The following is a 15,171-nucleotide window of genomic DNA, read 5'->3' as shown; positions in this document are numbered from 1 at the left end:
GTCTTTGCTGTCTCATTATTTGGTATTGTGTGTATATTGATGAGGGGGAAAAACTATTTAATCAATTTTGGTATATGGCTGTAACGTAACAAAATGTGGAATAGTGAATACTTTCCGAAGACACTGCACGTGGAAATATTTTGAAATCTCAACCAATTGCTTTAATAAATCTCAATATTGTAGAAATCTTCTGTGCTGTAGAATACTGATATTCTGAATCTTGATCTATAGTTAAAAATAACCCACAGACAATACAGTTTGTAACTGGAAGGCTGCTTTATTGGTAATAAAAAGGTTCGTGCTCAAATGAAGACAATCTTTCATAAGTTCTTACTAAGAGTCCAAGTGGTTGTGCATCACTACCATCTTACTGTATATATCCTGTTTTATATCACGGTGTTCAAATGATAAACAACAGTTTGAAAAGCACTTTTTAATTATTTTTCAGCAAAAAAAGAAAAAAGCCTGTAATAAATCCATGCCAAAAAAAAAAGAAAGAAAAAATAAAACAAAGTCCCGTAATTTAATTAATTCAATATTGATACAAAAATAAATTTCAGATGGAAAGAACAGAAATATAGAAGGCAAGCTGCTTTTTCACAAGCGATAGAAGTGGGTGACACACATAAGCACAAGAAACATAACATTTTGAGTTTGAGCTGTTTTGTTAGGTAACATCACATTGTTGGAGTCTATCTAAAAGAGAAGAAGTGGGGTGTTAGTTTGTTTTCTGGCTCGTAATAGTTGTTAGGATGATCTGATCCTCGGCAGTATAATTTCTGACTCCTCGCGTCGTATGGTACGAACAGACGGTGTCATGCTGTAGGCTCGAGTCCCCGATATACGTTGTGCTCCATACGTTTCAACTCAACGACCACCCCACCCTCACCTGTTCCCTCCTTACACAGTTTTGAACATTTAAGTGTGGTATCATCATCTTCCCAAAAATCACAGAAAAAAGCAGAAAAAGGCACATGCCAATGAGTGGAGATAAACACTAGATTAGAAACAAATCATTCAAAGTAAAAGTGAGAGACGATTGAAGCACAAATGATCAGACATTGAAATGTTGAACTGTAACAGTACTGATGTTGTGTGGCTGTATTTATGTGTGGGTAGTTACTCCTAATAGGCTTTGTGGATGTAAGTGTGGATAGATACATTTACATTGACACGTAACGATAGATTGGCCTGCTATACCTTATGTATAGATAGATAGGTACTAGAGCGTATATCTATAGACAGATCTACTATGCCTTGGTTGGGATAGACATACTCCATCTTCACTGGAAGAGGCAGTCACATCCAACCTTGTTGGGACAAATGACTGATTAGTTAGGTTGGTGAGTGAATAGTTGTGTGTCAATTTGAATGTGTGTGTGTGTGTGTGTGTGTCTATTCTGTGTATGTGTTTGTGTTTGTTAAGTGAAGGTTAAAAAGTATGAAAAGTTTGCAGTAGAATGTGAGAAATGTGCTGGTAGCATAAACCTCTAATCATATCAGGCTACAATCCATGGCAGCAGCTCCAGTGACATTGTATGAGCTATTTCCCAACACATACAGTAGGGTGCTGGAAACCAACCAGTTTTAGACATCCACTGAACATGTTGCACATAAATCAAATGTGACAAACAAACAGTGTTCTTTTGTAATATGTATATACATATAGACATATATATGTATACATGTATATATATTTTTGTATTATATAATATCTATATTTCATTCAATTTCCGTCAACAAAGTGAAAAGTGTCTCAAAAAATCCAAAAGGTAACAAATGTGACAAAGGGCATAGCTGGAAGCCATTCTATACTGTTATTGTTTCATTTTACATTATTAGTGGTAACCTTTTAAAATTCCGTATTTACAAAAAACACAACAAAGCATGCCGATAAAATAAAAGAATATAATACATTATTTATAGTTTCTCTCAAAAAGTTCCTTCCTTTTCAGTGATTGTGCCACCATAGCCTGCACTGTACATATATTTCTTATTTTTGTTCATTTTTTCTCTCTCCAAGTAAGTTCAATGATCAATGCATCACTCATCTAAAACATCACATCCAAAATGAACACGGGTTAAAATTGGATGGCATTGTTTGCTCTTATGGTTGTATCGTCAGTGAACGATCAATCGGGAATGTATTTGGTTTTAAGTGTGCAGCAGCCAAACAGACGTTATCGTTATCTGGAGACATGTCTTCATATTGTAAACAGTCCTCTAGATAGTATTATAATAGACAGGACATGGGGATATCAGGTACGGGTACAGGCAGTGTTCAATCAACACACCACAATGGCTTTAATGGTGTGTCCGTAGATACCAGGTTGTTGTCCGACCAGGCATCCGTTTGTTTGTTTGTTTGTTTGTATAGAGGACCGACCATCACGCCTGTGTAAAAAAACTAACAGCAGACACCTTAAAGAGGAAGTGTTAATATTATGTCTCATCTTGTCTAACCTGCCTGTCACTCACAGAGATCTGACTCGTATCGTTGGTTCGGCCTACGCTGGCTTGGCCTGGCCTAGCGCTCGCTCTCTCATCTTGTTTCATCTGAGTCGTAGTAGCTTCAAACTGCCTTTAAAAACGCCTCACGTGTTCTTAAAGGCACGATTCTACTGTGAATCATGAATCAACTTACCATGAGTTGATACGAGTTGATCATACAAGGCCTATCTGATAGAAGTCTAACAAACTCTTATTCTGAAGAGACAGAGACAATCTGTGAGAAACTACGGTTGGACGGTTCACGCCACTTTGAGCTTATCCCCAGGCAGATTTTTCATTTATCAAACATACAGCAGGTGACCAATAAAAGAATAGCCTGCTAGCATATGACATGATGACGCAAGCCTGGGTCCAACATCCATACACTACAAACAGTGTTGAAGCGGTCCCACAAAGCGCAATGATACACTGACAAACATGGGACTTTCAGCACTCACTCCTAAGAAGACAAAATCACTATTCTCCCTGCTGCTCTGGCTCGCCATCTTTACTTTCTCTGATCATTTTCATTCATGGCAGTCAGTCTAGAAACTGTGGAGGGTCCGGGAGAGGATCTGTCGAGTCTCTCCATTGGTCCATTGTTATACCATCCTCCAGCTCCCTAATTAAGCCTATCAAATCAGATCTGTTTTTATTCTCTACAAACCTTCCATGGCCGACCGTCTTTTAGTCCCACAGCACATCATGCCAGGAGTGACTGAGCATGCCTTGCTGCAGCTGCTCTATGTACCCTCTATCTGCCCTCTATGTTACTTCTACAGTATGCATCTATGCTGCTTTATAGATGCCACATACATTCTCACTGCTCGAAAATTCAAACTTTCTTCTGAGAATGATTGCACTGCAAGAAGGACATCAGATTCAGAGAAGGACATCTATTTACTTCAGAGCTGGCAACTCAAAGTGTCTGGAAAAGGCCATTGATGTACCACTGGGTCACAGTGAACAATATTCTAAGGGAACTAACTGAGTGACAGAGGACAGAAGTGGATAAAACAGATATGAAAAGAAGAACGAATCTATGGAAGCATCACTATATCTTTAGTACATTTCAAACAGCTGTTTCAAAATCTGTTACATCTCCCCCTACAGATGACACTCTCTCTTCTCTGTCCACAGATAGACAAAGCATTGGAGGAGAATTAAACATTTCAACTGACACTTGAGCTCGCTACACACAAATCTGTAAAGGATATGGCTATACAGGATATGGCATCAAACATTGCCTGTTCGTACTGCCACAGCAACAACAACAACAAGGAGTTGGTTGGAGACCACAGGTAAGGGGAGTAGCCGTAGTAACACAGCTAAGACTGGTAACCATAGTAACACAGGCAAGGGTGGCAACCGTTGGATGTAAAAAGGTAAATCAAGGTATGTTGCTAAGCCCCAGATTTGGTTTCTTTAGAATGGTCTGAAAAGTTTTTTTCTAAATCTGTGCATCCTCATTCTGAAGATATACTCTTGGTACAACTCAGCAGCAACTTTCCCTATCCCTCTCAGTACAAACAGAGCAGCAAAAAACCCTTCTAGTTTCTATTTTTCATAAATGTGCCTGAATAAAACTTTGCCTCTGAGTGCCTCACTACATCCCCTGTTAAAATCCCAACGGGCTTCATAAAAAGATTGGTCTGGCAGTTGAAAAGCAACATTATAATAAAGGGTAGGTCATACCACTTTATTCCTTCAATATTGTATATGTAGATGTATATATATATATATATATATATAAATCATTTCCCAGTTATAGTTCTCATATACATTTTTCCAGTGGACGGCCTCAAACGTATGGTCAAGCCATTGTAGTGGTCAGAGAATTAGTGTCTTGTGGACTATGATTACGTCATGCATGATTCCTGATCAAAACATGCCTTCATGCAAGTCATTTCTATGCATTGAACGAGCACAATAATTATTAGTTATCTGAGACTCAGTCGGTCAGAGCGAGTCCCCGCCCTTCTTCAGCCCAAGTCTAAACGCTGACTAATGCCCCCTACCCAGTGTGACAGTGTGAAAGCTCATGTAGAAAATGTATTTTCCATTATGTCGGTATAACAAAGAGAGAGAAGATGAAAAGAGGCAAGTGTGACATGGGCTAAACGTTATTTGTTCTTTTTTTTGCTGCTCAAATAATGTAAAGACGCAAGTATATTCAGCACAAACAAACGAAAAGTAAAAACCCTTTGTCTACTGTTCTGGGTTTTTTCCTTTCTTTCTCTAATCTTTCATTCTTCGTATTTAAAACTTGCTTAGATGTTGATTATTGTATGTGTTTCCTTGATAAGAAGGACGGTACAGGAACTGGATGTTACAGAGGCCCAGTCAGACTGCGTGGTAGAACAGTTCTAGAGGGTTCTGTAGTGTTCCGTTCCGTTCCACTCCTGGGGTGCTCCCATAGTGGTGGACCTTTCGCTGCAGGGGCTCGTCCACACAGGGTGGTGGCAGTAAGAGACTATTTGCTCCAATAAATCTCCCTCCATTTTGTTTGCAGGGGTTTCTGTCCCTTTTTTCCCGACGATACCCAACATATATGTAATATGTAGTATGTCAATGGTGGGCACACTTTTATTATTATTGAGTTATTATTGATAATTAATTATATTATCATGGTTCTTCCTCACATTATTTCCAAGATATAAAGAAGAAATTCATCATTAGGCAGTAAAATCCTTTTGTGATAATGATGGTGTCCTAACTAAATCCTTATCGTGGGCAACATGTACATCGCCATCGGTGGTTTTCTTCAACCGACCCTAAGTATCCAACGACGAATCTCGATCCTTCATTTTGTATTGAATTTAAGTCCGTAAACATGTTTTTTTATATAGTTTTCGTACATTTTTTTTAACTTGCAATTGATCTTTTTATACAGTTGTCTGTTTGTTGGGCTCAGAGTCTGTTCTCGTTGTGTGTCTTAATTTGCTAATGACAGTCACTGAACCCTAACTAACACTTCGATTCCCGCTCATCTTTTTGGTTTCTGTCCTTCTCTTTCCTCTCTCCCTCGTTCTCCTCCTGTTTCTCCTTGTCAGGTTTGGTCACGCTGTCGTAGGAGGGAAGAGAGGCGGTGGAGGGTGTACTCTCTTTCTTCTCCTCGTTGTTGGTCCCACCATTCTCCAGCTTGGTCTTGGGCCTGCGCTTGCAGATGAAGCCCCGTTTAAGCAAGTGAGCGCGGTAGGCTTTCTGGATGCACCGTGCGGATACGTCCTCCTGGCGCCGGCGCAGTGTAGAAGTGATGGGCTCGTATGAGACCTTGGAGGGGTTAGCCGCCACAAAGCGCTCCTCCATCTGCGTGCGTAGCATGTCCAGCTCCCCACTGTCGCCCAGCACACGCTTGGTGAAGGCAAACAGGATGTCCAGGCAGTGGATGCGGTCGCCGCTGACCATGGGCATGTCCATGGCGATCAGCTCGATGGTGTTGGGTTTGGGAACGCGGAAAGGGTGCTCCAGGGTGTCGGCAAAGTCACCCAGTTTTTGGAAGGTGATGAACTGGGAAGCAGAGGGGTCGAATTTCTCCCAGATTTCATAGAAGGTCTCGAAGTCGTCTTCACTGAGCGGGTCGGCGCTCTCTTCTGTCGCTACACTGAAATTCTCTAAGATGATGGCGATGTACATATTGACTACGACAAGGAAGGAAATAATGATATACATGACAAAGAAAAATATGCCAACTGAGGGGTTGCCGCAGTTGCCTGTAGACGGTGCACCTGGGTTCTCCATGGTTGGGTCACAGTCAGGAGGGTAGTTGAGGATGGGGAGCAAGAGACCATCCCAGCCTGCAGACGTGGTGATCATGAATAAGCAGATCATGCTGTTCCCGAAGGTCTCAAAGTTATACATGTCGTCTATCCCGGCCCCGTGTTTGACGTAGCCGAAGTTGGACATTCCGAAGATGCTGAAAATGAACATGACCAGGAAGAGCAGGAGGCCGATGTTGAACAGGGCTGGAAGTGACATCATCAAGGCGAAGAGTAAAGTCCGTATGCCCTTGGCTCCTTTGATCAGACGCAGGATGCGGCCGATTCGAGCCAATCGGATAACCCTGAAAAGGGTTGGCGAAACGAAGTACTTCTCAATGATGTCAGCCAGGAACATGCCTGTGGAGGGAGAAGGTAGACAAGACAGAGCACACAGTCAGCAGAAATGACTCCCAGTGTCTACCTTCAAAATGTCTCTTCCCTTCTACGATTTTTGGAATTATAGTTACGTTTCCATCCAATTGGCTCCAGAATTTCATGCGAATATTCTACAATCCGCATAAAGAAAATCTGCCATTTTCCCACCAGCGGATTGTTTCCACAAAACGGACTTGTTGCGGATACAAATCAGTGCGTTTTGATGTAGTGCTCACAGAATGTACTTTTTCGCTGCGTCCTGGTCAATAAGTAGTGCACTACATAAGGAAGCGGGTGCCATTCTAGACACAGCCTCACACTTCTTACACAGCCTCACACTTCTTACACAGCCTCACACTTCTTACACAGCCTGACTCCACTTACCCGCGATGGACAGGATGACCACGACCGTGTCGAACACGTTCCAGCCATTGGTGAAGTAGTAGTGGCGCAGGGCGAAGAGTTTCAGGACGAACTCGATGGTGAAAGCCACAATGAAAATGAAGTTGACCCAATAGAGGATGTTCTCCGTCTCATCCGACTGGTCGTCTGTCTCCACCATCATGGTGACCATGTTGAGGCAGATCAACATCATTATGGAGATGTCGAAGACTTGCTGGGTCACAAAGTCAAACACCAACCCTTGGATATAGTTCTGTAGAGACAAGGAGACAACAGCAAGACACACACACACACACACACACACACACACACACACACACACACACACACACACACACAAACAGAAACGTACGCATGCAGAGAACACACACACACACACACACACACACACACACACAGACAACAACAACAACAACAACAACGACAACAACGACACACACACACATTTTGTTAATCGCAGGGAAATCAATATGTTATCGATTGAAATCAATATTTCAGTGTTAACATCAAATCAGAGTTTATTTGTCACATGCACAGGATACAGCAGGTGTAAACAGTACAGTGAAATGCTTCCTTGCAAGCTCTTCCTCAACAATGCAGTTATGTATAAGTCATATAAAATAAATACATGAGAATAGTTCAAATAATGCAACAAAAAAAACCCCACTAAAAACAACAGAAAACTGCAAAGTTGAGTAGGCGCTAGCAACAAGGCGACAGTCTCTGTCATCTTTCCATATCACTATTCAGTGTTCCGTCAACAATGAAATACTGACAATACTGATTTCATTCTTTTGTGGCAGTGTTTTACACCATAAAGACCGAGCCTTGTCCCATACTGTGTGTTGAGCTGGCTAAACAAATATGGAGTGATATTACTGCCAACAAACTGTTGGCACCAATATCACTCCATAAAAAAAGCCAAGCTAATAAAAGCAGAGAGCAACAGCCAACCTGTGGTCTGGGAATGGGTTTCTGGGGCTTCTTTGAACCCAGTTTCTTCATGGCGTTGTAGTACTTCTTCTGTTCCTCTGTCATGAAGATGTCCTGACCTCCAAAGTATAGGGACACACAAACATTTGGTTACAACCCACACCTAACCCTAACCAATAATACAACACTAGGCCATTAGCCAAACGTTGATAACAATACCATTAGCTGCTTTACACATTCAGAGCCGTATGCAAACAGTGTAAATAACTACATTAAACTGTGATACTTTCATATGACCAGGTATAATGCTTTATAACATGTTATAAGCATGTTTGAGCCATTATAATTTTATATTATGTATATAATATGCTATAGGATTTAGCAAAAAGAGGAGGATGAGGAGGAGGAAGAGAGAAAATAGGTCTTATCTTTTTCTTCTGTTGGTTGAAGTTGTCAATGATGACACCGATGAAGAGGTTGAGGGTGAAGAAGGATCCGAAGATGATGAAGATGACGAAGTAGATGTACATGTAGAGGTTGTCTTCATAGATGGGCTGGTCCTCCACCCTTCTGGAGTCTATGGCTGCGTACATGATGTCCATCCAGCCTTTGAATGTCGCCTTTGGAGGCAAAGAGATCCAATTAACTTAGAATATTCAAAGCACAAAAAAAGTTGCGTCTCGTTGTCATATGAAGAAAAATAAAAAATGTCGAACTCAAACCCAAATTTGATGTGTGTCCTGGAGGAGAGCTTGTACATGGAAAGAAATGAGGACATGTGGAAAACTGTATAAAGAACCAACAAATGGACAAACGCATAAAGGAGAGGAATAGAGGGAGAGAGAAGAGCCTCAGAGCACTGTGCAAGAGGATGGAAGGAAGAGAGAAGAGTAGACACAACATGACAAAATAGGTTAAAAACAGTGAACTGACGTGTGTGTGGGGGGGGTGAGAGAGAGAGGGGATGAAGTGACATTCTCACCACTTGAAGCAGAGCCAGGTATCCAGCGCCAACATTGTCAAAGTTGATCTTGACATTCTTCCACCTGACCTCAGTGAAGTTCTGATTGATAAGGGCCAGGCACTGTGTCTTGTTGTTGACCTCGGTGGCAAGAAAGTTATCCTCTGAGGTCTGGTTGAAACAGTAGTAGTACTTGCCCGCGAACAAGTTGACTCCCATGATACTGAAAATCAGCCAAAAGATGAGGCAAACCAGCAACACATTCATAATGGAGGGGATGGCTCCCACCAGGGCGTTGACTACCACCTAGACCCGACCCGACGGAGGAGACAGGAGGATAGAACAGTGTGAGAGACAAAACATACTCCATGATACCTATCAACCCCCATCAGAGCAGCAGCATACTGTTATGGCATCTTATAGCAGAAAGTGGTAGCGAAATTAAATTTGACATGTTTTATTATTGGAGTCATATAACAAATTGTGTTTCAACGTTATTATGATATTTGTATAAAGTATAGTATTGTCTACAGTATGGTTAAGAATATAGTTAGAGTACAATTTAGAGTATGTTTGTGTATATTGTAGTATTGTACAGTATAGTATAATGTAATACAGCACAGTATACTACAGTATTGTCCTAGTATAGTGTAGTACAGTATCATATAGTATATTACAGTATAATATAGTATAGTTTAGTAAAATCATATATAGTATAACGGTGAAAGAGCAGTATCAGCTCTGTTCTAATTAGAACGAATAGTCTTTGATCTGACCGAGCACACAGCTAGGATTGCCTAAGGGGTCTGCGCACAAATGCCGCACTTTCCTTTAGAGTGAGCATATAACTGTCAAACAAATTGAACTACAAGTGTTTTGCCACACCAGTATGCGGCCTCATCTCTTCCCAAACATTCACCACCCTCCCTCCCTCTGTCCCTTTTCATAAAACAGGCTCTAAACACCCTCCACCCAGACTAACACTATCATTTCAACACAATGCAATGGAAAGCATTCTGATCCATAGGGTGCATCCTAAATAGCACCATATTCCCTATACTGTATAGCGCATTACTATATTACAAAAGTAGTCCACTTTCTGGTTAAAAGTAGTTCACTATATAGGGAATAGGGTGCAATTTGAGGGACAACACATAGACTACGTCCCACTCCCCCCCGCCCCCCCATTTCCTCCTTTATAGCTTCTATCTCCACACAACCCAGCATCCGGACAGACCGGCCTTCCATACACTGACGTGGACTAAGCTCAGCGTTCTATACTATCCAGAACCTAAAAGGGTCATTCGGCTGTCCCCAAAGGAGAACCCTTTGAAGAACCCTTGTTGGTTCGAGGTAGAACCCTTTTGGTTCCAAGTAGAACCCTTCGGGAACCCTTTTTTCTAAGAGGGTAGTGCATAGTGGGGTTTACCACTAGCTCACTAACAGTGTTAGGCAGGCCGACCAGACCAGCAGCTCTCAGGCACACAGCTGAGCTAAGCATGCATGTCATCTGTTTTTAGCAGACAGACTTGTTTTGTGGAGCCATATTCCCTCCTTGCATACAGTCAGGCAGACAGAGAACAGAACGAGAGCTTCAGGAGCAGAATTCTCTCAGCAACGTGCAGGACATTGCAATGATTATTTAAAGCTACAGTCAGGGATTTTGGGAGCTGTTCAACGGTCATGTCAATGATGGATATTTATTGATTTACCCATTGGTTCTTGGAGGAATATTACTTACGAATGCTTTTAGTGCTTAGCATAAGTGGATGTCTTTATTTTAACCAAAAATATAGGTTAACTCTTCTCTTAGAGGTTAACATGTAAATTATGACATCATAGGTACTCTCTTTCTACATGTTATTGGAAGTGTTAACTACAGGCTTTTGACTGTTCCTCTTGAATGATTATGGCATATGGAGCTACTGGCTGCTAACTGGCTGCTATGGCACGGGGGTTGGATAAACACCATATGGCCAGAATGGACGCTTCAGGTAGTTGGGTGCCAACTTCTGTCTGTGTGAGTATTATAAAAATATTATAAAAATAGCTTACTGAAATAGCTGAATTAGCCGAAGGCTTGTTCTTGGACCTCTAATAATACATGTAAGAATCTATTGTGAAAAAATGAAATAGCTGTGAAGGAAAAGCTACCTTTTGAGAGGAACGATCACGATGCGTAAAGAGTTAGCAGTATGCTGCATCATCTCGCTAACATCACACCTCCCACCTTTCCCATAAGAGAACACATATCACTGCTTTCCCATAAGAGAACACATATCACTGCTTTCCCATAAGAGAACACATATCACTGCTTTCCCATAAGAGAACACATATCACTGCTTTCCCATAAGAGAACACATATCACTGCTTTCCCATAAGAGAACACATATCACTGCTTTCCCATAAGAGAATACATATCACTGCTTTCCCATAAGAGAACACATATCACTGCTTTCCCATAAGAGAACACATATCACTGCTTTCCCATAAGAGAACACATATCACTGCACGTGCTGAGAGAAGGAACTACTTGCTCCTACTGAGGTAGTATAATTTAACTTGTTTTCAAAGATTCAAGGTAATATTAGCCATGCCTTATATAATCAAATTGGCCATGCCTTATATCATATATAACATATACCTGTATATATCATATATTATAAATATATTCTCAAAGCAGAGGGAAAATGGCTTTCAAAAGTGCATAATGTGCATCGGCAATTAGAGTACATGCGTGTTGTTACATGGATGGCATTGTTGTGCAATCTCAAGAACCGTTCAAATCGATAAATAAACAGATAGAGAAATGTTTTGGATAGAGAGATAAAGAGATAACCGCCCAAAATGTTGCTCGTCTTTATGTTACATATCTACCTGACAAGTGGATTTGACACTTGTGTACCATCTAACACAAACCAAGACCAGTCCGGAATAGATGGTGTAGAGTTAGAATTCAGTCCCTCTGCTCTAAGAACTCAGACATCTGCTTTAAGGTTCTCAGAAGTCAATTCTAAGGTTCCATGGTTCTAAGGTCTCTGTGTGATTGGTCTGTAACTCATGATGTTTCCTGCTAACGTGTCCGCTGCACATTTTTTACATGATGCAGCTGGAAGGTATTGTTTTGTTTGTTTTACATTTAAAGTGAATAATATAAAACATGTTTTAGAACTAAACATTGAAAATGCAACCAAAGACTAGAGAGCAAGCTCATTAGATAATATATAGTGAGACAGTTGTAAGGGTGACTTGGCGACTGTGTCATGCTTGTACAGTACATTGCATTGCTCCAAAAGTAAAAAATGAGGCTACAAAGCAGCATACTTAAAGATATAGCATTTAACAAGTGAACATAGGCAGTCAGGTAGGTAGGAACAGCCCATTGCATCATTGCATGTTAAGCAGTGCAATATATTCAAATGTAAAGCTGTGTTATGCTGCCCTCTCTCAGAGCTGTTGACTTGCATTGGCCTCCACCATCACACAACCTTCCATGACCACAGCCAGGAAGCTCAAGTCAACAAGAGTTCTCAACATTCTAACTCTCCAGAATCTCTTGTCATTATTATGGTTGTCGGTGTCATCTCTCCATTCTCGTACTTCCCTATCCATTTATTTACTACTTTGACTTGTCAATTTTAATATCAAGTTTTCAAAACAAAATAGCAACTCAATTGATGAACATAGACATTGTCTTGAATAGGTGAGTAAGTAAAGTGTTTTATTTTATTTCACTGCTACAGGTATTAGCCTACTGGGCCACCCTCACCTCCTACCACACACACCCAATGAATGAGATCATTCATAGGGGCAATGCAATGTTTGACTACAACATTCCTTAAAAAATGTACCATCATTTTTCGCCCAAAAATGACATTGGAATTTGACCAGTCTAGCCGCCATAGAAATAAAACCCTTCTAATCCAATGCTAGTCTCATACCTGAGTAAACCAAACAAAGTAAGTATAGTAGCCATAAGAATAGTATAGTAGCCATAAGTATAGTAGCCTACATCCATAAAGCCTATCCAGGGCCTAAAAGTTTTGCGATGTCATCCTCATATTTAGCCACTGGATATTTAATATGAATGGGCACTTCAGTATGAACAGAAATGTCAGTCAAATTGATGATTAGCTAGCTAACTTCTCCTGTACCGTAGTAACAGTAGTGCATAGCACACGTCTAAGCCACTAAACCTGGTCTGTCATTTTTGGGACATTATGAAGAGGAATGGGGGAAATGCTCTGCGACTGTCTAGGGGTTAAGAAAGACGAGTGTTGTCCTTATAGTTTAATATAATATTAGCCCTGCCTGCCACCCAACCCACACCTATTATATAAGAAAATATGAGATATAAGAGAAAGCTCCAGTGTGCTAAACAATGTTGCCTCCCAGTTTTACTTCCTGTGGGAGTGGAAGGCAACAGGAAGCAGGAAGTAGGAAGCTCTATAAGACCTGCAGTATAGTTGCTATGTAGCATATTGTGTTATGACATGGGGATAGTAATGCCTTAGGTGAGATGGCAGCCTATCAGCATATTTCCTAAGCTTCTGCCTTAGGGTCAAGAAGAAGACGAAAAAGCTAACATACTGAATCTGGTCTGCATTTACATTAAATCGTCTCTCGGGCCACATCTGGCCAATGGGCCGTGAGTTTCAAGCCCCTGGTCTACATTGGACTAACTGACATGACTTAACTCACCTCTGCGATTCAGCCATTTAACATCTCAGCCATTTCACATCACACAAAGTGATAATCACAATGACACAGGCAGAAGCTTAGAAAATATTCTCTTCTCAAACCCACAACAATGTGAGTGTGGAGTGTATGTGTGGTTCTTTCTCAGTCCCTGATGATGCAGATAGATCCTGGACAAGCAGGAAACAGAGAGGAGCAGACAGACTGAGACCTGCTGCAGGCCCAGCAGATCTACTTGGCAAAGATGGAGTGAGCAGTGGAAGGTTAGGAGGAGAGGCAGGGGTAGAGGTAAGGGGGTGCTGCACAGTGCTGCACTTACATACGAGGCTTCAGGAGAGGGTGAGGGTGGAGAGGGTGGTAAGCTCAAACTAGACGACAACGCAACCAATCCAAGGATAGGGAGATAGAAAGGGACTACATGTGATAGAGAGAAAGAGGGACTACGGGTGACAACAACCAGTTGTAACCTGTCTTTACCACCAGGTACCTGGTTCCTACTGGTTGTTCTCTGTGCCAGATAGATGTGTTAAATGATAGGGTGAGTATAGTGGTTGGGGTGAGAGTTGGGGTGGGTTAGGGGAACTGGGGACAGGTGGTGGTAGGGGGGAGGGGGGCTTCTCGATTTAAAGCAGAGATTGAGAATCAGGCCAAATGAACAGCCAATTGTTGATTCAAATGTTCTATGAAATGGTATGTAGTTTGGCTTTGTTGACATGTAGTGTTGACTAGTATTAATTTGATCTTATCCCTCGAGCCAATCATAAAAAACTAAAAATAAATAAATAATAGTTAATTTTTCTAGTTTTTATGTGATGAGGCAGCTTTGTGACATATCCCTCTAGTTCACTCTTTTTTGTTCTTTTCTTTCTGTACATAGCAGTAATACTGAAAATATGAATTAGCATTTATATTTTTTTATTCAATTGAAACCAGGGAAATAGTTTCTGCTGGTAATACTGTATAACTTTGTAGCATTAATATTTAACATTACTTTACACTTCCAGCTGCATCATGACGTGTGCGTATATATATCTATATATAAATTGTATGTGTAAAGTATGGTACAGGATTTGTGTGGATGAAAAGGTGACTTCTTGTCTTGACTATTTTCTTCAAGTTTCTATAAAAAAAATCCCCCAATAAATAAATGTATCATTTTTTTGTCATTAAAAAAAATCGAGTTTGGTTACTTTTTGAAAATATTTCAGTTTCTAGCATGCTTTAATAAACTGTTGAATGGGCATGCGTAAGGATCAGCTGCTTAGCTTTAGGATCTTACCCTCATCCCTTCAAAACGTGACAAGGCTCTGAGGGGTCTCAAGGCCCTTAGTGTCCTTAGTGATTTAATAGGACCTAGATCCGAGTAGCCCAGTGCATTAGCTACCAGACTGATTATAGACACCTACACACAAACAGAGAAGCAAAAGAGTTCCAAACTGTTAGAAGTAGTGAGAATATTCTCTAAAAGTAGAAGAGAGACTCAGACGAGAGCCCTTGGAGCAATAGGGCTGGCATGGGTGGAGAGAGTTGCTTGACATACACACATAAATC

General features: G+C 41.0%; 1 protein-coding gene across 7 annotated transcripts in view; it reads right to left on the bottom strand.

Moving 5' to 3' along the window:
• Positions 1 to 257: 257 nt before the first annotated feature.
• LOC129860506 (sodium channel protein type 8 subunit alpha-like) overlaps positions 258 to 15,171 on the bottom strand; it is an 88,202-nt gene continuing 73,288 nt past the window's right edge. For all 7 annotated transcript variants that reach the window (XM_055930937.1, XM_055930940.1, XM_055930942.1 and 4 more), the window contains 6 exons: positions 14,900 to 15,022; positions 8,944 to 9,228; positions 8,390 to 8,581; positions 7,983 to 8,087; positions 7,011 to 7,281; positions 258 to 6,608 (listed from right to left, as the gene is read on the bottom strand). In XM_055930937.1, coding sequence (XP_055786912.1) covers positions 5,458 to 6,608; positions 7,011 to 7,281; positions 7,983 to 8,087; positions 8,390 to 8,581; positions 8,944 to 9,228; positions 14,900 to 15,022 — 2,127 coding nt within the window. In that variant the 3' untranslated portion in view covers positions 258 to 5,457. The remainder of the gene's footprint in view (positions 6,609 to 7,010; positions 7,282 to 7,982; positions 8,088 to 8,389; positions 8,582 to 8,943; positions 9,229 to 14,899; positions 15,023 to 15,171) is intronic.

Source organism: Salvelinus fontinalis, chromosome 8 (assembly GCF_029448725.1).
Source record: "Salvelinus fontinalis isolate EN_2023a chromosome 8, ASM2944872v1, whole genome shotgun sequence".
Lineage (NCBI taxonomy): Eukaryota > Metazoa > Chordata > Actinopteri > Salmoniformes > Salmonidae > Salvelinus > Salvelinus fontinalis.
Note: the sequence above shows the minus strand (reverse complement) of the source record. Positions and strands in the feature narration are given on the sequence as shown.